Below are 23,320 nucleotides of genomic sequence, written 5' to 3'. Positions count from 1 at the left end.
GTGTCCGCTGCGTGTGTTTCTTTCAATCATTGTTTACATAATTCAGCATGATCATCAATGCTAACGCGCAGTGTATACACACCACAATACGCAATTGCGTTTAGCGCCAATGGTTCACTATTTGCATGTGCCTGTTCCCAACCAGAACCAGTGAAATAACACGAATTGTAAAAGCATCGCGCGACAATTTCGAATTTGGAAACAATTTCCAGGAAGAGATTTCGGTCGGTCGCGAATTTGTTTTGGCATTACACACGCGATGCGAATCAAGACGTGTGCTTCGGCGAAACCTCACACAGCGTAAGGAAATCAATGCAATACCACATAATCTAATCAACATTTTCGTTATGCAACAAACGATGATAGAGGCATATCTCTGATTGCAGGCAATCATGTCGTCTTCCGCGGAGCTTATTTAAACGCTGAAGTTACATCGCAGGATTTCAAAAATGGCGTGAAGTTGATTGCGGTAGCATTGCTGCGTATATAGCCACGGCGCAGAAAATGTGCGCCACTACCAACGGACTGGGTTACACATCTCCATCGGGGATATTCTCATACATCGCCAGCAAAGTGGACGATCTGGATCTGGAGTGTATTATTAACAAGCCGGAGGTTTGAGGAAGTATCCCAACACTGCGAATGATTGGCTGCAGTTTAAACACGGAATAGCCTGCTGAACTTCACGAAAGCCGGGCTGGGGATAAAAGTGAGGACTACCCGCATGTTGATGCCGATAAGCTGGGAGTGTAAATGAGACATGCCCGACGTATTCTCCGTGTTTGTAGGAGGTCGGAGATTGTGTGCGGACAAACGTTGTCTGCAAGCAGCGTAAGTTGCAACAGTGCAATAATTCAAAGGAAAATGTGTATATTTAATATTTTTGTTTTATTTTATTTCAGCACCACCGAAACCTACAAGGATTTTAAATGTATGTTATAATAATGATAATTTTACATGCACGTGGACTCATCCGGAAAACGGCATCAAACCAACGATTTATGTAAATGCTTCATACAGTACAAAAGTCAACGGTGAGTAAAACTTCATTTTTGCACGCATAAAAACATTGAAATTCTATTGCGGTTTTTGCTATTTAACAGACAAAGTACTGCATACACCAATATACAACATGGCTGACCGAAGTTACAAGTGTAAGTTCGACATTGACTTCAACACCATCCTATCGGCAGTCAATCTGAATACTTTCACAACATGAAACCTCACAATGGCATCTAATAAATTAGAGATTATAGAATAAATCTTCCTGTATTTCATCACTTTGCGCATAACCCCAACAAAACCCGAGGGTTTGGAAGCCAGAATAAGTACAACATCATCGCTTTACCTGCGATGGGGAATACCAGCGACCATTCAACACCGACGCTTCAATACCGCGTGATGTACCAATGCGGGTTGAAATGCCCGAAAGAGTACGTGATGGCATTACTGTAAAATGCCATCATTGACACTGTCAGTGAAAAATCTTCCTGGACGTTCACCTGACAAAATCTACTACATCCGCATGATTTGTGCGATGTGAGAGTCTCTGCTGCGCATTAATTACCCGCGAGATGAAGGCATGTGGTCGCAGAATGCTACGGGCTGCGCTGACAGCGCCTACGTGCCCGGACAAGGACCACAGGTACATGGGCAGTTTCAAGCATAGTTAACGACACCGCCAAAAGTGCGGTATCTATTGGTACCCCGTGCCGGCGGAGTTCCAACAACGGGCCGAACTCAGAATACGACGTGCGGTTGGTTCGCGGAGCTGGTAATGTGATTATCGATCGCACGCGCCAGATGAAAACTCCCGCGGTTATCGGAAATCTGACGCTCGAATCAGAATTACACCTTGCGGTATGCTCGAATGAAATCGACCGCAGATCACCTGCATGCGCATATTATTACGATCTCCAGCGCAGTATCAGCGTCGTATCGCGCAAGTGAGTTGAAAGATTGAAAAACACGAAAGGATTTAAGCTCAGTTGAAGCCGCGCTTCCCCGACAATGAAAACCCGATTGTAAACTATACAGCCGGTGTCGAGAGATAACTAAATCTTCAATGAGGATTGTAAATGGCGACTGGGAATGGGCACTGCGCCACGTGACCAGAACGAATCCGCGCATATATAACACCCCGTTGAATGTGAATATACAACATCATTCCGTGTTGCAATTGCGTCGAATCTGAGCGCAGCAGCGGAATGTTCTTCCCGACGTGTGAAGACCCCGGGGAACAGATACCATCGATTAATTTGATCAAACCCACGCAGTTTGGCGACACATCGGCAGAAACTCAACTGATGGTGAAATGCACCACTGAGGGGATCGCGAATTATCGATTGAGTATTGTATCGGCGATCAGGTTCGCACGATTGCAGAAGCAAAGAAGAGGTCGAGGTGAACGTGATGGTAGTGTTACCGAATTCACCATCGGTAATCTAACGCCGTACGCGACTTATCTCTTTACGATTTACCCGACGATGAAAACGGTGTAATAAAGGCAAGACATCTGATCCTGAGCGTAGTTACTAACAAAGTGGAAGGAAAACCCACTGAACCAAGTTGGATCTGATTGCTACCAAAGTTACGAATACATCGATTGCGTTGGAGTGAAAACCGGAGACTGCGAATGGGTTTATCAGCTACGATATTTTGAATAATAGCGTTAGGTGGCGTCAAATAAAGATAAATACTGTAAGTTTTGTTTAACAAGTGTTTTAAAAAGTAAGTGAATGTATTTAATAATGAATTATTTGTTTCAGAATTATTCACTGAGGGATTAAACTATTATGATCTTTACAATCTCACGGTTGTCGCGCACATCGAATAAAATGTTCAAACTGTCAACTACTTCTCTCAGGTAATATTAATGGGCAGCACGCTAGGCGTATCAAAAGCACCCACGGCCAAGTCTATCAACACCACGATATATTTATTGTTTGGAGCAAACCAAGGATCCTAGAGGGCCTGTCACCTATGAAGTGCTTCTGTGGATGATGGTGAAGTAACACATTTACCAAATAAATTAGGTAATTTTCTTTAAAATAATCTTTAAATGATATTTTACTAAATATCTTGTTTTTTATTTGTTCACAGAACTTCACCACTATAATGTGCCAAAAATCCACATCATTTACTCCGACGGTGCGTGCGGTGAATCCGCGACGAAGATCTCAACAAAACCTACTACGGTGATTGAGCATGAATTGCGGTAGTTGCTCGCCGAGCATGGGCTGGTTAATTCCGCTCCTCATTGTTCTGAGTTTTCCCTTGTTGGTTCTACCCAGCAAAAGATTCATACAATACGCCACAAGAAAAATGCAGGACATCGATGTGAAACTACCATCTACGCTTATCATGCATATGACATCCGTAATGGCCCCTCGCAAAACGATCCGAACATTCGTGATCCGAAACCTCCTTCAGCTGCTGACGAAGAATTACTCTTGCAATCGCGTCCGGAAGGTCTTAAAACTCCATATATTGGCGATTCGAGCGGTTGTAGCTCAGCACAAGGCAGCGTTACATCAGAATCTGAAGGCACTTTCTCAGCAGCTTCGGATTCAGGCACAGAACAAAGCGAGTTGCGCAAGCGCTCATTCCGCAACTCATCGAAGACCTCACTTTTGGGTGCCGAATGTGGCGGCACTGGAAAAAATGAGAGTTATTCACAGGTCGGGATGAATATGGGCATTGAATCGAATCCGCTCGCGGAGATGGACGATGTTATTCCGAAACCTTCACTGTGCACATACATGCAACCGTATGTCGATGCAAATCCGGTGGTTAATCGACCGCCGGAAACGGCGAATTCATCGTATGTGACTGTTGCTCAGGCGCGCAGTCTGCCCAAACCCAAAGAGGAGGCGATCACCGTCAATAAGCCGTACGTGCAAGTGGCGGACATCAAATCAGTGGGTTTGAAACGCGAACCGCCGCAGGTAGACGCGAATCGATCGTATGTAACCGTCGGGCAAATGCCGCAAATGAAGCTTTTCAAGGAGGATTGAAGACGTAAAGAGAGAAGAAAATGTGCAATGGGACGTTTTAAGTTTTTGACAAACAAACAAGTAGCAACGAATTTTGCGCCACACACAACTCATACATTAGCTAATAAGAGATATTTTTGTAAATAATTTATTTGCATACTTGTAATGCAGCAGCAAGCACAGCATGACTGTTCAACACATATTTTCCTAACCCTTTTATAATAATGTACTGCATGCTCCGATTTACCTGCGTGCACTGATTGCACCTCTGTAATTGTGTGGTGTACAACAACTCATATGGTATACGTATTTGATGGACTGATATTTTTTTTATATGAAAAGAAATCCACGTACCTATGAGCGATTGAGATTGAATGTGCCTTGCGATGCAAGCGGAAATCTTCGGAAGTGAATAATTGTGATGAAAGTAGTTAAGAATTAATCGGGCGTCAAGTATGCAGAGCTTAATTGCCATTTATATTAATTGTTATAATACTTACATAGTATATTTAATAATTGTAAACAATACTACAAGCAGACCTATGAGAACCGTCATTCTAGTGGAATTTAGTAACGAACTTGCCGCTGAGAATTGAAGAATTCTTATACTTGTTACATTTGTGAACTTGATACACATTTGTTATTCGTGTTACAATGGTTAAAAGACTATTTGAAGGTAGATGTGATGTCAATTCGGAATCCGGCCTTGCTTACTTAGGAGTTGCAAATTTTTAAACAAAGTTAATGGATTATTGTCTATTAGTGTAACACGCATTTATATACTTTGCTCAGTTCTGAATAGGATTACTTGAGTCTACTGCTAGGTTCCACCATGATCTTATTTATTCGTTAAGCCGCCGCCTTTTGAAACAAATGCACAACTCATTCGCATGCGCATTTTGACACCGGAATATTTGTTACGCATCCTGTAAATATTCATCATCTTATTCATCCAGCGCTAAGTTTTAACGTACACATGTATTGCGTCACACACAAATTGTAATCATTGAATACTGATGAAATGTATACTTAGAAATAGTTACATTTAGAGTTTCGCACCTGTACATATGTTGCCCCTACAAGCATATCATTGTTCCTTTAATTGATTTATGAATTTTATTGATTACGAATCTATAGAGATGTACATGTATTGTACTCGTGTGTACAATCAACTATTCAATGTATTCAGATTGATTGTATATCGGTAGGAATAGGATGTATTTTGTTACGAAACAGCCGGAGGGGAATGTTGTGGACGTGGATGATTGGAATGGAGTAAACAGGAGTGCTGGAGGAAGCTGCTTTGTCTTTATAATAATCCATGATAAACAAATATATTTATCGCATTTGTAATTAATTTCTTTGAATTCAGCCTTGAATAGAAGTTCCAAGTTGATTTAAATGCAGGCATGTTACAATGGCGATCAGTCTGTTGGTGAACGGTTAGGCAACCATTAATACACGGCTTTTAAGCAAAATTTTACTAAATAAAATCAATGTGGTAAATAATTACACTTTTATACGCGTTTTTTGATTTATAATACGGTATAAATACTAGTTTGGATCCTCAGTACCTTTGTTACACAACAAAACCAATTATTTAATGTTTTCAACAATATTGGAGCCTACAGCGACATCTGGCGCTTAAACTTATAACAAATTTAATGAAATTTTCAAAATAAGACGAAAATTCAGCCCTTTTTTGTACCTTACAGATTATCTCCCTGTATTTGTTATTAAAGTTAATTTATTTACTGTTTCTTATGCTTGAAAACTAGTTTTATGTGACGTTGTCTAATCCCTAAATTAAATTACACATGTAATTTTTTGTTCTCGCTGCAAACCGCCTGTCATCAACAGTTGTTGAGACTCGCCCGACGAATGATTAGTTTATTTACAAGAAACACAAATACACGGTTGTGCCACTGTGGCAAACCATTTGGTTTTGTTTAATTGCGTGCTTAATTAATGTTCTACAATGTTGAAACCTACACGCCCCTTGTATCTGGCCAAAACCCTGCCAGAACTCAGTAAACTCTGCACCAATCAGTCTTATGGCAAGAAACTACCATTGTAAGAATATTATTTATTATATTTCATTTATATTTTATTGTTTTATAACAACCTATTATATATTATAAGAATTAATATGGTTTTTAACTTTAAATAGTAAAGTTTATAATTTTTTTCTTTTAGGTTATACAGAGCTTCAGATAAATTAGCCCAGAATGTATTTGATGGAAATCTGGACCTTCCCGTGGATGAGGAAAAGCTTTATATACTTGCAATGCGTTATATTAATCTTATTAATACAATACGCGTCCAGGTACATGATGAAAAGTTCTTTTCAACAAGATTTGCATCCACCTTGAGGAAGGTTGAAGAGGTGAAGTTGGAGGTTTTAAAATCACTCACCCTAAGATATGATATGCTCACAACACCAAATATCGCTGCTGGTGAGATTAAATCAGGGCTGTATGATGGTGGCAATGCAGAGAAGCTTAACAAATCAAATATTGTTAAGGATAATGGTAATTACTATGTTTTTATTAAATTTTAAGCAAAAAATTGAATGTTTTCACTTAATTTAGCATGCAAAACTAATAAATTGTGGTTTTAGATGTTTATATCAGTCCTCATCAGTTGTATGCATTAATGAATGATAAAACAATAAAGCTTCTCATCATGGACGCGCGACCAAGCAACGAATATGCTCAATGTGCTCTTAAATTCAACAATATAATCTGTTTGCCTGAAGAAATCATTCACAAAGGGTAAATTTACACATTATTCACATCATTATTTACCAAAAAAATCTAACAAAATTTGTTTTAGTCTATCAACAAACACTTTACAACAAAAATTATCACCATCCACCTCAGAAATATTCAAAACTCGACACGATTTCGACTATATTGTCCTAACAGACTTGGACACCAATAAAATATCATACCAAACAACAAAACTGCATGATCTACGAACAATCCTAATCGAATGGGATCCCGAGCAGCGATATCAAACTCTTCCACTTATCCTCGAAGGAGGTGTGCGTGGCATGGCGGACAACTACCCAACACTACTGACAAACCCCGGCAACATTTTCAATCAACTCTTTCATCAATTCGATGATTTAATGAAGGACGACATTGAATATCCAGATGTTCAACTTTTGGAATCGCCTGTTTCTAAACGTATTCCACATCAACCGGATGATTCAGGTTTCACATCAGAAGAATACAATGATTATCCAGAAGAAGTACCAGAAGAATTAGAAGTTCCTTCGGGTGATAAACAAGTGTCTATTCATGCTGTAGCTCAAAGATTACTAACAGTCTGTGAACATCAAGTGGCACTTGAAGAGAAACTTCTTAAACTGACCAAAAAACGCTTGGAAACAAAACGTAATGCAATAACAGGTAGTTTATCGAAGAACGAAGCGCATACGATATTAAACGAGATCTCCAAAGAGATATCCCAGGCAGAATCTTATCGTTTGGAGATAGAAGAAAGGCGGCGATTGATCCGCAAAGATTTCGATGACAAATGTCAATCGGAAGATGTAGGCTACCTTGATTACATCTTCAAAGATGTATCATCACTGGAAAAGAAACGATTGTTGCGGTATCAGAAACGAAAACTGTTAGAACACGAAGAAGCAGAGTTTGATAAGAATTCATCGAAACCTGGCGAGCCTAAATATGACCCACGCTTGAAACCGAAGAGTTTAACAGGGTTGCCTATACCGGACAGATCAACAAAACCCCAAGCAGCCAACACACTCGAACTGGAATTAAACGCATTGATACAAAACTTTCCAGATTCTGGTATAACAGGTCTCGTAAACATCAAAAACACATGCTATATGAATTCTCTGGTACAATGCTTGAGATTCTGCCCGTCTGTGGCGTATTTCTTCACGATGCGCACCTTTCCAATCGGTAGATTAACCAATTCTCTCTCAGACTTGATGAAAAAACTATGGACTGAGACTCGCGTTGCCATTCGCCCGCATAACTTTTACAATGAATGCTGTCAGTTGCAGTCACGCGATTATTCCACCGGTGAACACGAGGATATCCACGAGTTCTTTCTGAATGTCACGAATGCGATGCATAAAGAACTCGCGGAGCCTCTGGAATCCTCGGGGGATTGCACGTCGTATCTCTTGGACTGGCACAAGCACTTCAAGAGTAAAATTTCGTTCATCAAACGTACTTTCTTTTATCAACTGGAGGTGACCACGAGTTGTTCCCGATGTAATTCACGAATTGTCAAGTATGAGTATGATAACAATGTCTTTCTGAGTATGGATTATGATCAACAGCGGCCAATCAACGTGCAGAACGAGGTGGATAAGTTGATTTATCCTAGCAAAGATCCATCCTCACAGAAATACTGCTCGAAGTGTGAGGTGGAAATGAATATTGCGCATAGAGTCACGTATTACCCGAATGTTCTGGTGGTGAATATCATGCGATACACTTATAGTATAAAAGAGAAGTGTGTGTTGCGGTCGTTGAATGAGGCGTATTTTCCGATGGAGTTGGCTTTTGGCAGCGCACGGTATAATCTAAGCGGGATTGCGTGCCACAGTGGGAATAGAGATCGAGGGCATTACACCGCGTGTTGTTATCATCCCTCAGCGAAGAAATGGATCGAATTTAACGATGAGAATTGCTCGGTGGCGAATGTGAAAGATTCCAACTATCGAGTGCGAGCTTTCTTGTTATTCTATTCGCTTGCGCCACAGTATGACGGTATAAACAGGCAGTTCTTCCAAAAATGATCATGATCATGAATCAGCTAAGATTTTAGTATATTTGGGTTGGAATGACTCGAATATATGTAAAATCAACACATTGTGATATATATTCTACATATTAGTTTATAACCTGCATTTCTGTATATTTGTTTAGTCATATTGTTGAATTTTATTGTGATTATGAGTTAGCTCACTGTTGTTGAATGCAAATGAATAATTCAAAGTTTAATTAACTAGTGAATGATGAAAATATGAGAAACTATATTTTATTATCGCATATATTTTTAGTTTTAACGCGAATGCCTTATAAACTAACTTAAAAAACTATTGAGAAGTGAAACAATGGAAACAATTGAGAGTCTGTATACAAATTGTATGGTTTTATTGTAATTTGATGTGGTTTTTAACTTTGTAACATCTTTCAAAGTAATAAAGTTTATAAAAATACACATCTGCATGAAAAATATTCAAATTAATACTTTTATTGCAAGTATTTAGCTTTTAAACACTGCAAAACTCAAATTTGTGATTAATTTTCATAAATTTCACCAAAACATCATTATTTTCATAGATAACAAGACAAAAACGTTATCGTTGATAATCTAATAATCGAAACATATTCACACAATGAAATAGACAACTATACAGTCATAATACCAGTGATAAAAGTGTGATAAGCGCGTAGATAGATAATCTTATCATGTATTATTAAGAGTACTTGTTATAGCCTCATCTGTACCTCGAATTTCCAAGCCTTTCAACGTTTTAAACAAACAGCGCACTGCAGTTTACCTCAATATCGATTATTATTCATTTGTTTATTCGTGGAATGCACAAAACACCTTACACTCACCAGAAACAATACATTCGCCATGTTTAAAACGCATGATTGTGACGCCGCTGAGGATCACACCACTGGTAACAACTAATCAAATCAATCATGCCATTAATATGTATTAATATCTAATAGAATATTTAGAATTGGCATCGCCGGTGTTCAATGAGCCAAATGATGATTTTCTTGTGTTGAATCAACCTACAAGCACACAAAATGAACAGAATGAACATAATGAACTGGAACAGTCTGATACTATGGATAGAGGTTTGTAAAATGAAATTTTTTCGATGTTTTGTTGATTTTGCTGTGTTTTAGGGACGAGGAGACAAATTCCTATCTCTACCATCGATTGGCAGAGCACTAATAGTAGACAAGTGATGGCCCGTGATGGAATTGACTTCCTACGTGGTATTGATCAACTTTACATCCAACAAACCGTCGAATTGAGTGATTGTAAGTGTGAAAAGATATGAATTGTGGTTATGTTATACCTGACGGTTATTTTGTAGTGATGGCGAATGTAAACTCTGAAAACCGTTACCGTCTCTCTGTCCCGCATGGTGAAACATTGTTTTACGCCATGGAGAACTCTTCAGAGTCGCAAAGGATGCTTTGTGGGTCAAATCGTGGGTTTAAAATGACTATGTATGATCACACGCATCAGGAGGCTTTGTATTTGATGAGGAGTGCTACATTTGGATGTTGTTCGTTCTGGTGTAAAATGCAAGTAAGTATTTTATTACTTAGTTGAAATTGTAAACAAAAATTAACCTAAAATTTTGTTTTTTCTAAGAATATGGAAGTTTTCATCCCGAACAAATGCATCGGACGCATCAAACAAAAGTTTTCCATGACACTGCCTTCCTTTGAATTGTACAACGAATACAATTCAATCGTGTACCGCATCGAAGGTCCTGCATCATATATGAGTTCAGCAAAGGAAGCGCATTTTGGGGTACGGCGCCATTTTGTTTTCTTTATCTGTATTCAATTTGAGTGTTGTTTCATGCGTGCAGATTTACTCAAACGACGGATTAACTCAGCTGGGCAGCATCAACCATCAATGGGATCAGGTGCAGAACGAGTATAACATTTCGATCACGTTTCCCAGCCATCGGGACGACCCAAAGTACAAGGCTATTGTTATTGGCGCAGCTTTCCTTCTGGTAATCTCTTTGTATCTACGCATGCGCATGTTTATTCAATTAGATTTTATTTGTTTTAGGAATACATGTATTTCTTCCACACGAAAAAGTCAGGCAGCAGTTGTTGGTGTTGAAAACCTATCGCTACGCATTATATTTTATTATTTTTTGACATTTATGAAGTGATAATCAGAGTATTTTTAGGTTATTGACTGTTTTTTGAAGGTTATGATTTTGATTTGTTTGATTTGCGCTTCCCAAATTGCTTGAACATAAAGAACACAATCGATTGTTGTTCGGTTCCTTCAGGCAAACACAAAATGAAGCCTTTTTTATGACAGAGTGGAGATTGATTAATAAATATTTTATGCCGTGTAGTTTAAGACGTCGTAAAGTGTCTCACTTTTAGAACACAATATAAAATCGTTTACTGTTTACAGCTTTCACAGATTAGAGCTTTTTGCATAGCTGGGATTCATGTCACGTATAACAAACGACAAGATAAAGTGATAAAAAGAGTGGAAATAGACTGGAGACAAGCGACAAATGGCGGCGAACGAGTAAATAACGAAAATGCGAATTCTTCGACTGCGAAAAGACGAGTTTTACAAATTGTAGATGGAGATTCGACGTGATAAAATCGTAATGGATGTAAATGGATTTGAGAGTGTTCACAGGACGGCTGGGAAATGTCCTGAATTTATTTACGAATGTCATCAGCATCCAGAAAACGCAATTTTCTTTTTTTTAGTGTTTTCTAACACGACCAGTGACAAATCCAATGCAATTCTAGTTGTAACAAGAAACAGTTTGTTTAATTTACTTATGCACGTAGTGTGGGAAGTCTAACCTAGCAGTTAATCAAATCAAGCGACAGGTGAGAAAGGAAATATGCGTCGTAGTGCAACCGGAGAAGCGGGCAACGCGTGGGAATGTCAAGTGTTTCAGGTGTGTTCAGGTGTCGAGTGTCGAACAAAAGGCAGGCGGCGGCGGCGGAGGCGGCGTGTGCGGCATAGGCGTGCGTGCGTGCGATATTGATTGAATCAACAGCTGGTGGGCGGTTGCGCGCGCCCTTGGTGTGCTGCGCGCCGCCGCCTCGCCGCCCAGCGTCGCTGCCGCCGCCGCCAGACACGACTCGAACCACGACCGGCGATGGTACGCGTGGCGATGGCGCCGCACCCGCTGCTGCTCGCCACGGTGGTGGTGGCCGTCGCCGTCGACGCCATAGACCTGAGCAGGCTCTATGGTCACCAGGGATTCGTCAAACGTACAGGTAAGTCTTCCTAAAAATAAATTTTTAAATTAATTTTACATTTAAACGCGTAATTATAAATAAACATCGTCAAACGAGTAAAAATTTATTTGTTTCGCTGGTTATTTTGATGTTTTTGATGAATTTTTACGCGTCGCCATGTTGTTTGTTGATTTACTGTAAGAAGTTAATGATTGTGCGGCATTGTGCGAGTGGTAACATTAGGAAAAGTTAATTTTCCGCTCGCGTTCAGTTGGAATTGTTCGGGAAGCGCCGCGCCGAACAAAAAGGGCAACCTGTTTGGGTGGCATCAACAGTTGTGTGTCGCAGTGCCCGTCATAAGATCGATAAAGAGGAAAAGGAAAGCGGGAAAGCGAGGAGCGGCGAAAAAGCGGCCAGAAATAGCCGCGAAAATGTTAAATCCACCCTGCACAATAATTTTTCATCTAATTTTGGTACATTTTTTTATATTTTTCATGTTTGAAACGCTATAACTCGAAAATTAAAAGTCGAAGATTAGTCAATGAGGTGTGCTTAGAAAGGCAATTCAATGAAGAATCATCGTTGAGAGTGGCAAATGTATACGAGTTGTCATTATTCTGTAATTAGAGAAAAAGTAATAATGTTGCAATAGCACTTGATTTGGTAATTGAAGTTGTAATCAGTGAGAACTCCTAAAGTAATCGTGATAAATGCAGTATTTTTATTTCTATAGGTAGATAATAACATTCTTTATAGTATAGATTACTTTTTGTTTAAATAAAATTAATTAATTTAGAGATATTTACCAACAAAGAAAATTTTTATGAACAAAATGACTTTTTTGTAAAAACCAAAATTATTGTATCAAATACTTATCAAAAATTAATTAACTTGTAATTTTTATACAGATAATACTCTAAAAAACCCATTAAAGTTTAAATTTTTGTTTTAAAGTGATTACAATAATATTTACAGCCTCTCAAAGTTCAAGCATGCTCAAAAACAACTTCAATTCTCTAAAAAATGATTAATCAACGTAGGCAATTTTAATCACACGTATCATTTTTATTCCCTTAAGACTACCTTGTGATTATACCGCTAATAATAATTTGAATTAATGGGTGGCGCTCGAATTTGTTCAACATGGCGAATAACAACCGAAACGAACGGAAACGTACATGGCGAACACAACAACAAACGGAAACTTTCCACGCTCGCCGGAATGTCAAGCCGGGAATTAATTACGCATGAAAAATGCACAAAACGAGCGGCGATAACACGCACGACACGCGACACAAATTCAACACGTTCGTTTTACACTATTACCCACCACACATAAAACTAGAATAAATGTTTGATTATGGTCATGTTATGCAACCCAATAGTCAATTTGCTATTGTGGGTTGCATACATTACACCAATTGTGAAAACCGTGCTATTCATCGAAGTTTAAATATTTATTTAATCGACGATGGTTGAACGCCGAGTGTAGAATATCGATGAAGTCGGGTTGAGGGTTGACATTTGATTGAATTTCTAAACTTGTGCATGCTAATCATTCGGATGAATACGCTATGATGGCGCTGTGGGTAACTCATGCGGAAAGTCAACATTAATGACATTATAGGGTTGCTAAACGAACCGAATTATATTTAACTTCATTCCGAACACTTTACCCTTCAATTTTCAACTGAATTTCAACAGTTAACATTTAACATTTCAAAATATTATTTGAATTGAAAAGCAAAGTTTTTGTGTACTTTTGGTTGCCTATATTATTTTATGATGAGCAAAACATCAACATGGTTATAAAGTCTGCGATATTTGACATTTCGATATATTCTTGCGTGGGCACACATGTGGCCAATGTGGACGGACGAAAATATAGATCATAAATCATGTTTCATGTTTCGTGTTGTGGGATTACGTATTACGTACTGGGATTACGAATTTGCGATGGAATTGAGCCGCTGGCTCTGGTAATATTCGCGGGCGTTTGGTGGGTGTTGGTTTTTCGGCCAAAATTCGGAATATTTTGTAAATCCTATAAGTTGCTTGCGGGCGGGTACGTGATTTACATTTGGAAATTTATTGGCTTTGAGGGTATTTTACTACCATCATAAATTTTGAGATTTTTTGGAGGAAAACGTCTAAAATTCAATATCACCTAGGAATATATGATGAATATCAGAATGAATGACATGGGGTTAGAAAATGTCTCGTAACTTTTGAGTTTCTGCTTCGATTTTCTTCTAGTTTTTGTTATTTTGAAGAAAATGAAATTTTTTATTGGTAGATATATTGTTTTAGAAATAAAAAATATTTGAACTCATCTAAATTTTCATTTAAATATTAAAATAAGTAGATTTTTTCTATTTTTTGAAAATTTTATGTTATTTTGTATTTTTCTTCTTTAATTTTAACCTAAACTTAATTTTTGTGCATTAAAAACAATTTTATATTATTTAATATTTTGTTTAACCTCCAAAAAAATATTTAAACAACCCTAAAATGCTATAAAAACCAAAAAAATGATGAAATTAAAAACTCTTACTTATCTTATTTTTTGTTTATAAAATCAAATTTAATTATACTTTTATTATTTCACTGAGTTTTTCATGCTAATTATTCCGCATGCAGAGTTTTCTTTAATTAAAATCATCCGTTAACAACTTTATTATCCCTCTCTCCACTTTTCCCTCCTTACAAAAAGTCTTCTTCATCTATTAGAAGTAATTTCTCTCCTCGACGTGTAAAAAATTCCTCCGCTTTACTTCACTTCCAAGGAGTTTTTAGTCGCTTCAGTTATTTTCCATCATCATTTCCTATTCCGTTTCGTTCTTCCAAATAACTCCGTTCAGCGCCGTTTCCTGCAAATTCGAAACAAGTCGAAACTTGGCACGGGCGCAAAAAACTCGCGTGCGTAACGAAGTTTGTTTCATTAAGGGAGCAAAAGTGACTCCCGTCGGGGTTAAATGTGTCTATTAGGTATTCATGATGCCGACGGAGCGAAAATTTAAAAAAAACTGCTCTAACCAGGTTAACACGTTGAGGACGGCGTGTACCACCGGTGGTACACACGCGTCTGGTCTGTGGGACGGCGTGTACCACCGGTGGTACACGGCTCATTGGAAACGAGACTTATTCATTTTTGACTACGCCACTGGGTAGGTTATATCTTCTCCTCGTTTCACCTATACAATCAGGGCCTTGCATCTTTGTCATCAAATGCGTCACTCAGATTACATATTATAATAAATAGTGACCGACCAAAGTTTCAGTTTTGGCTTCAAATTTGGTTTCGGCCAAAAATTGGCTCAAACTTTTGGCAGAACCGAAACTCAGTGTTCGTGAATTATCGTGCGTCGTTCGGCTAACTCGCGGCTAAGTCGTGGTCGTCACTTGCCGTCTCAGTTGGCACATAGTTTCGGTCGGACTCTAAAGATAAAGGCATTCATTACAAAGAAAATAAATAAATGGCGACGCAACTGCAAAAACAATCGCTTTTTGATACCGCAATGCATAACCACCAGTGGCGCACAGCTGAATTAATTAGACGGAGTTGAAAATGCTCAAACGCCGCCCGATGCGACAGACACCCAAAAACCGCGCCGTCCTCAACGTGTTAATCTTTTTTTATGTAAAAAATGGAATCTGTTGCTCGAATTCCGGGCAAATTGCAAAAAAATAAAATTTCTCGTCGAACTTTGTGATTTTTATCTTTTTTATCTACGGCAATGTGTTTTTTACGAGCAAATTTTCTCAATTTTATGTGTATCTACGTTTTGCGCTTACTGGAGAGTGGAGTTTTTGTTTTTATTTTGGGATATTGTTTCGAGTTTCGGGAATACGAGTATTTCGTTTCACTTTTTTTACGACTGCGTGGGAGATGTCCCGGGACAAGTGTAAAGGATATTTAAATTTCGGCTAGGGCTCTTTCGGCTCTCACATTTCATGGATGACAAAGTAAACATGTAAACAAAGTGTTTAAATAATGATCTACTAGGCTGGCAACAGGTTGACTTCATTGACAAAGTGATAGAACTGTCTTAAAACAAGTGTTGCATAGCTAAGAGCAGAAAATGATGTAAAATAAGTTGCCTATCAAGTTTAAATCACAAAAAAAGCAATGATATTTTTTTTTCTTTCACTTTTAAAAGGCCAGTTTTCCACGATTTTCAGACACAAAAGTGATACTTTAATCACGGATGACCAAAGTCGTGACTAAAGTACTTTAATCACAGGTATTAGTCACAAATAAAAGTTCAAATACAAATCAACTACGTGGAAATAGAGTGGAAGTAGAAACAAATAGCGAAAGCAACACGAGGCTAAACGTTGTTAATCATTCGATTGATTAATCAATCTCGTGACTAAAACTGAGATTAGTTACTTAATACTTAATATACTATTATTTAATGAAACTTAAGTATTAGAATATATAATAAGTAATTATTTATTAAATGTTAGGTTTATTCTTATTTGAACATAAAAAAAATCAAAATCTTGCAAAATTGTTAATGGAAAGCACCACTTCATTACCTACTAACATCTCCATTAAACTTTAGCACTTATAACATAAATATTTAATATGAATATTACTATTACTGAACTTATAATGTTTTACTGATAAAGCTTGTAAATTATTCACTCGAACAATTTTCATTACATTACATTCAGAACAAAACTTTGACACAAAAAGCTTCAAAGACATTAAAGCATTTATTAATGAGCATGCCGTTCAAGGACAATGGACAATTATAAAGTCGTTAAAGTTCAGTAATGTGAATTAAACTTGAAGCCGTTTAATTGTCCTTGATATCACTTTTGAAACATATTCCGACTGCAATCATTTGCATTTTATTTGCAAATTTTTATTTAATATTCCTTTTTATAACCTAAAATAGAGCATGAAACGCGGCTAAGGGTGACGCTCTCTGGCTTTTAGTTAAAATCCACGTCGGAGGACTGCGCGGGATGTAATAACTTTAATAAAACTTTGCGCTTTGCACTCCAGCCGGAAAGGAAAATACGTCGACGTGAGCTTTGTGCGCCTCTTGGGGTTGTTTAACGTTTTAACGTTTATGGCGTTCACGGTTCGTATGTCATTATAAAACCCAGCGCAAATAGAAAAAGCACTCTATTCGTGGTTATGTTTTGAGGTTACGGTTTAGAAAACATAGACAACCCAAAATACACTTTTTTCAAAAACATTATTACGAGTAATTACGTCACGTTTCCAACTTCCGATGTAGTTTACTTTGTTCTTCTTCTTCGTAAACGTGACACAACTAGTAATAAGCAATGCGCCAATACGAGCCGATAATGTCAAATGTCAGACGAAACGAAATTGGAAACGTTGCGGAAACTTTGCCCGAAGATTTGTTCTTCTGCCAACCGCAGCGCACACACGCGGATAATACAAATTACAAAGGAAATTATTGAAATTTCATCCCAAAGCAAATTCAATTTATTTCTTGATAATTGCTTTAATGCTTCAACATCAAACGCATTACAAAGCGGATTAATTTGTTTTTTTGTGTGTGTTTATGTGGAAAAATGAAGTATAGGTGAACTTTGACCTTTATAAATGAAAATCCACCTACATAATTTCCACATTTCCACATTTCCACCCCACGATGGGAACACATTACGCCTACGTGCACTGTACTTATGCAGGTGTACTCGTATTTATCATAATTTGCGGTGACAGTCAATGATTTCATATTTATATGATTCTACTAATACATTATTCATGTTATGAGAGTTGTGAGAGATTTATATTATAAATAATAATAATATTTCGGTATTTACGTGTCTATTAGGCAATATTTCACGGAATTTAACCATTTTTTGTACAAAAAACTGTAAAAACTGCAAACTGTCAAATGCAATTTTATGTTATTTTGGTTGCATACGTTGTTTTACTCACAGTGTACCATGTCACGTACCATGTATTAAATTAGGTAATGGATTTAGTTAGAAGTAGATGGCGCTAGAAGAAAGTCAAAAGTCTAAACATCTTTGTATCAGTCCTATTCGCGTAATAAAATTATTTTTGCTTGTTTAGTTCTTTAGAAATTTAATAATCTAAGTGCAAAAGCATGTAGGATGTTACAATGTTATTAATTACTCTTTGTCTGCCGCGATCGACGTGTTATTGATCAATCAATCTACCTACCAAGCAACCTTCGAAGCCTGCCAACGCATATTGACGCATTCCGCCGCTTCATTAATGCGCAATTAAAATGCAAGTGTAACACATGCGCTGCCTGCGTAATACCGGTAGAAATTATAACTGACGCCTTCATTTATTTATTAATTTATAAGTTTGACATTTTATTTTATTTTTTGTTGTTGGTGTTGTTGATAATATTACAATAATACATGCAGTTTTGTTATTTTTATTAATATTTTAGTTCTGTTACAATGCACACATTGTTCGTTTTATTTATTTATAATTTAATATCAATAATAGAAGTGTGTTTTCTTTATAATTTAATTTTTCTGTTTGTTTGCGCAAGCGACCAGTAGAAATACGTAGCACTAAAGTAAATTGAAGATAAACAGGTTTTACTTGGAATTTTGTAGAAAAAACGCGAAGAAAAACATAAAATAAAACGAGTTACGCGAATAACCCTATCTTTACAATTTGTTTCGAAAATAACCCGCCGACGGATGCACACCTGCCCCTGGACGCGTGAAAGCGAAACATTTGGGAATTCTACTCGCGCGTGACGCGAAGTGAGAACGAAATGAATAAAACACGCGCCGACGCTCACACGTTCGCCATTTTGCGTTTTAGCAAACACACAAACACAAACAATCCCCAAACAAACACCGAAAACAAGAATTAACATTACAAGTAAATAAAATGGACGCGCAACAAAAAAAAACAACAACACTGTTGATTCTTACCGCAACGACAAACGCGTGAAACTCCCGCCGCATTTGTGTTGTGTTGCGTTGGTGGAAATAAATGAAACGCAAACCTAATTACGTTTTCCATTAACTACCCTCGTAGTGTCTACGGTCGGGCGCCATTCATGACTCGCAACATGGTCACACCGGTGCATTACGTCTAATGTCCCAATGTAGATAACTGTAATTTTGAAAATAAAAACATTTACCATCTAAAAGCCAAATATATGCAAGTCATTTAAGTTTAAGGTTAAGTTATTCATGTATGTATGAAATTAGCACAAGTTGACTTTCGGCCATCTTGCTGCCCGGGCAACTTTAATATCCTACTGGTTTAATCCAGCTAAATTTAGTTAAAACTCCCTGCGGACACACGTGAAGCAAACTTTATTATCCGGACGTCACGCAGCGTTTGCAATTAAGTATCCGACACAGCGTCAAACGAACTGTGAACTCATTCAACAGTTTTATTCGCAGTTAACAAAATTTTAACTTCTACACAATATAGCCTTTCATGCATGGGTGTATAAAGTGTTGCCTAGCATAAAGATACACAACGCGATAAACCAAAAAAAAACATAAATCGTGTGTGTTGTGTGTGGAATAAAAAAATAACAAAAGCCGCAGGCGTAGGTGTACATACCGACGCGGTTATCAATTATTCAGGCCGTGTGGTTTATTGATTTTTCTTTTATCATACTCACGGTTCGTAGAAAATAAATAACAAAGTAGGACTTGATTGTATCAACATGATATAACTTGGAATGTGTTTTTGTTGGTTATGTTGCAGTCGGTGACGCTTGTCACCCGTACGAGCCGTTCAAGTGTCCGGGCGACGGCAACTGTATATCGATACAGTACCTCTGCGACGGCGCGCCCGACTGTTCGGATGGCTACGATGAAGATTCGCGTCTCTGCACGGCTGCGAAACGCCCGCCGGTTGAAGAAACGGGCAGTTTTCTCAAGTCATTGCTCGCTAGTCATGGCCCCAATTATTTGGAGAAGCTTTTTGGTAGTAAGGCGCGAGATGCGCTCAAACCACTCGGCGGCGTTGACAAAGTCGCTATTGCTCTCTCAGGTATGCAACCCAATACACATATAAGTTGATGTTATGCTATAGTTTTGTTTTGTGTTGTTATGTGTAGAATCTCAAACGATTGAAGACTTTGGCGCAGCATTACATCTGATGCGTTCCGATCTTGAGCATCTGCGTTCGGTTTTCATGGCGGTGGAGAATGGTGATCTCGGCATGTTGAAGTCATTGGGCATCAAGGACTCCGAATTGGGCGATGTGAAGTTCTTCCTCGAGAAGCTGGTGAACACTGGTTTCCTGGACTGAATGCTCGCCGACCCTGCTGTCACCGCCAACCGCCTCTTCTTCGCCCACCCTCTACCGCACGCGCCCCTCAGCAAGGACTTCTACTCGTATCTGCCGTACGACGCGGCGCGTCCCATCTACCGGCGATGAGAGGTAACATCCCATAAATGACATAACCTACATCTTACTCGCTTCCGGCAGCAGAGTCCTCTGAAATCCGTCCCTTTCCACTTCTAATCCTTAGAGAATGAGAATGAGAATGAACACTGAGAGCATCAGTGCAAACAAAATGGCGGTCCGCGTCTGTCTCCGCGCATCGTCCAATCAGCAATCAGCAAAACAAAAGATTTAAAAATCGAAACATATCAATATTTATATGCATTTATGGCATTTTAAATGAAACTAACAAGAAAGACGTGAAAGAAACACATATTAATTGTAGATTGTAAGCAATTTTGATTCTATACCAACACAAACAAAATCGAACAACATATCATTAGTATTAGCGTATAATATTCTTAGAAAATAAAATCTTCAATTAAAATTAATCATCAAGATAAAGACAAAAAACAAAACCATCGACGTGTAAAATATGAAAAAAAGAAGTGAAGAAAAGGTACGACGGACAAAAGAGGAACAAAAAATGAAACAAAACGACAACGGAATAAAAAACAAGAAGAAAATGAATTCGGGCGGCACTAAAATATAACAGAATTGCAATGTATGCAACCCAATGTGCAGCATAATGCGTGGACGCTAACTGATCAGTCGCCGTTTGACTACAAATCAAAATCGTACGCGTTGGATTGCTTTTTTAGGGCCTTGCGCATCCAACTCACACGATTTTAACACAGACAAAATGGCGATTGACCAGTGTGACAGTATCAAACATTATACTATTGTGATCTCTTGATGTACATACATATCTACGTGGATTTCAACAAAAATAGATTAGTATAGCATCTTTAGAGGTTAGAGGTTAGGTGACACTGCGTGTATCGGTGCGTGAATGCTGCAAGACACATCTATATGCAATTGATAACGACCTGACACATCACAAACAAGTGCTGGATGTGTCTTCCACCTGCAACCCACCGTACACCGCACCACTGAAACAAAGAATGACAGTAACTGTACTTGTACAAAACCAAAGAAATACAATCAGAATAAAAACAGGAAAACCTTTGAAATAATGCACAATCACAGCGTGAACAACAACAAAGTCAATACATATTGAATAAAAAACCATTAATTGGAAGAGTAAGTCGAGAAACAAACCAAATGGCGACGCGACGCGATGAGAATCACAGATGAAAATAAATCAATCTTTATTATATGAACGTAACTTAATGATAATGATGCATAACAAAATATATTATAAAGAAATATTGAAGAATATATTGAAATATATAAAGAAATATATAGAAGAAGCTAAGAATATATTTTTTCGACTCGTAGTGGAGCTCTTTGTGCCCGGTGTGAGCAACATTTCCGACTATGATGCAAATGATGACGAAAAGACAAGAAATTATTAATTAAATGTTATAGATGTACATCACAATACATATCTATCTCTATTTTACAAGAGAGGCTGGGGTTTCAAACTTGTAAACATCTCTATATCGCATACATATCAGTGCAAGAATTTTCGTTGAATTGAGAACAAAATCTATAAATTTGAGGTTAGAATGGAAGGATTAAGATTAATTAAGTACATAAATTGTTTATTTGTTATGTGAATTTTTCAAATCAATAAATATATGAACCGAAACAGTAAATGCATATTTTCAGATGATTTTCAGATGATAGGCAACCAAATATTCACACACGCTGGTTTTATTTTTATTTTTGAACGATATTAACATTCTGCGATATGTTGCGCTCGTTTAATTGGCTCATTTATTTCATAAGCTTATATTGCGCGATGCCCGCGCTGAGATAACGACAATAATATACTTAGGGTTGTAAAAAATTGTTTTTGTTTTCTGTATGATATACATTTTGTTTGTTTGGTTGCATTTTGATACACTTTGTATATTAATACTTAGTGTCTGCTTTTGTTGATGTTGGCGACTGAGGTAGCTATGCAGGAATCTCTCTCTGGGTTTTAGTGCGCTGCAGCCGCTGCAGGATTGTTGTGCTTGTAGATATTCGCCTGCTTTTCAGTGCCTGCGAAGATTTATCGACGCGTGTGCGGAAATGCCGCGAGTATAAAATCGCATAATGGATGCGACGCATCGGCGAGCGCATCTCGCGCATTTTTCAAATTCGTCTTCAATTCATCTTTGCACTTCGGAACTTTGCGCCGAGGATGGTTTATTGCCGTTGTGGACGTTTAGTCAATGATGTATTGGTAAATTATTGACAAATTTTATATTTATTGTGGTTAATAACCTGCAAAATATTAAAAAATCATTTTTTAGTACTTTGAAAAACACGGGTTTTTAAAATGCGGATATTTTATAAACGATTTGAGTTATTGTTATTTTCTTTTTTGTAATTTGTAGCTAAAGAGTTCCTTTTTAATGTTAACTGAAGTTTATTAATTAAATATTGCCAAAAATTATCTTTAAATTCAATTAAAATTGAAATAAATATTTTAGTGAAAATAAAAAAGTAAACTTATAAAATACTCGGTATACAATAAACTACATTTATATTTTAATCAACTAAATTGCATCTGGTAGCCAATTAAATTATCTTTCAGTTACATTTTATTCCAAACTTGTAACTTTTTGGGAACTACTCTATAATTAAATTTAAATATGACTAATTAATAAAGTTTTTAAAATCGCGAAAATGCTGGAAATTGTCATATAAAAACTAAACCAACAATTAAATATTAACTTTCTCAACAAAATTAATTACCTAAAGAGTCTATTTATATACCCTACACATTTCAACCCTTAATTCCATCAATAAATGCCCTTAAATTAATTTTAAACACTCTGCATTCTACAAAAACACTAGTTCTGTACACGTGTACACGTGGATGCCTACCGTTATAATTTATTGTCTTCCGAACGCTCGAATAAATATTATTCCTGCGCGAACTCGTATAGATTGTAGATTATCTCCCGACAGCGCGTCTCAATCAAAGATGATTT

At 37.5% G+C, this 23,320-nt stretch overlaps 3 protein-coding genes across 4 annotated transcripts; all 3 read left to right on the top strand.

Moving 5' to 3' along the window:
* Positions 1 to 5,845: 5,845 nt before the first annotated feature.
* LOC135792478 (ubiquitin carboxyl-terminal hydrolase 8-like) lies at positions 5,846 to 9,206 on the top strand. The gene is made up of 4 exons (XM_065303126.1): positions 5,846 to 6,068; positions 6,192 to 6,526; positions 6,616 to 6,769; positions 6,831 to 9,206. Exons 1-4 carry the CDS (start codon positions 5,974 to 5,976, stop codon positions 8,779 to 8,781), a joined length of 2,535 nt encoding a protein of 844 aa, XP_065159198.1. The 5' UTR covers positions 5,846 to 5,973; the 3' UTR covers positions 8,782 to 9,206.
* Positions 9,207 to 9,487: 281 nt separating this feature from the next.
* LOC135792194 (phospholipid scramblase 2-like) lies at positions 9,488 to 11,123 on the top strand. Of its 2 annotated transcripts, none has more exons than XM_065302808.1 (7): positions 9,488 to 9,675; positions 9,737 to 9,859; positions 9,911 to 10,048; positions 10,105 to 10,322; positions 10,389 to 10,550; positions 10,612 to 10,761; positions 10,821 to 11,123. In XM_065302808.1, the coding sequence occupies exons 1-7, from the start codon at positions 9,630 to 9,632 to the stop codon at positions 10,872 to 10,874; spliced, it is 891 nt and encodes a 296-aa protein (XP_065158880.1). In that variant the 5' UTR covers positions 9,488 to 9,629; the 3' UTR covers positions 10,875 to 11,123. The 2 variants fall into 2 exon arrangements, with proteins under 2 accessions (XP_065158880.1, XP_065158879.1); XM_065302807.1 differs by having other exon boundaries at positions 9,728 to 9,859.
* Positions 11,124 to 11,778: 655 nt separating this feature from the next.
* Positions 11,779 to 21,991, top strand: LOC135792195 (IDLSRF-like peptide). Its single transcript, XM_065302809.1, has 3 exons — positions 11,779 to 12,013; positions 19,686 to 19,973; positions 20,041 to 21,991. Exons 1-3 carry the CDS (start codon positions 11,893 to 11,895, stop codon positions 20,232 to 20,234), a joined length of 603 nt encoding a protein of 200 aa, XP_065158881.1. The 5' UTR covers positions 11,779 to 11,892; the 3' UTR covers positions 20,235 to 21,991.
* The last annotated feature ends 1,329 nt before the right edge of the window (positions 21,992 to 23,320 follow it).

The sequence above is a fragment of the Atheta coriaria genome, unplaced genomic scaffold (assembly GCF_025399875.1).
Source record: "Atheta coriaria isolate IRGN ID8LTWV9N9 unplaced genomic scaffold, Caltech_Dcor_3.1 hic_scaffold_5_pilon, whole genome shotgun sequence".
Lineage (NCBI taxonomy): Eukaryota > Metazoa > Arthropoda > Insecta > Coleoptera > Staphylinidae > Dalotia > Dalotia coriaria.
This window is presented reverse-complemented; position numbering and strand designations above follow the sequence as displayed.

Excerpts from the sequence above, each read along its gene's own strand:
- LOC135792194 (XM_065302807.1), top strand. The coding sequence starts at position 9,630 with ATGTTTAAAACGCATGATTGTGACGCCGCTGAGGATCACACCACTG. Across the intron at positions 10,323-10,388 it reads CGTTCTGGTGTAAAATGCAA|AATATGGAAGTTTTCATCCC; the intron begins GTAAGTATTTTA and ends GTTTTTTCTAAG. Across the intron at positions 10,551-10,611 it reads CAAAGGAAGCGCATTTTGGG|ATTTACTCAAACGACGGATT; the intron begins GTACGGCGCCAT and ends TCATGCGTGCAG.
- LOC135792195 (XM_065302809.1), top strand. The coding sequence starts at position 11,893 with ATGGTACGCGTGGCGATGGCGCCGCACCCGCTGCTGCTCGCCACGGTG. Across the intron at positions 12,014-19,685 it reads GGGATTCGTCAAACGTACAG|TCGGTGACGCTTGTCACCCG; the intron begins GTAAGTCTTCCT and ends GTTATGTTGCAG. Across the intron at positions 19,974-20,040 it reads AGTCGCTATTGCTCTCTCAG|AATCTCAAACGATTGAAGAC; the intron begins GTATGCAACCCA and ends TGTTATGTGTAG.
- LOC135792478 (XM_065303126.1), top strand. The coding sequence starts at position 5,974 with ATGTTGAAACCTACACGCCCCTTGTATCTGGCCAAAACCCTGCCAGAA. Across the intron at positions 6,069-6,191 it reads TATGGCAAGAAACTACCATT|GTTATACAGAGCTTCAGATA; the intron begins GTAAGAATATTA and ends TTTTTCTTTTAG. Across the intron at positions 6,527-6,615 it reads AAATATTGTTAAGGATAATG|ATGTTTATATCAGTCCTCAT; the intron begins GTAATTACTATG and ends TTGTGGTTTTAG.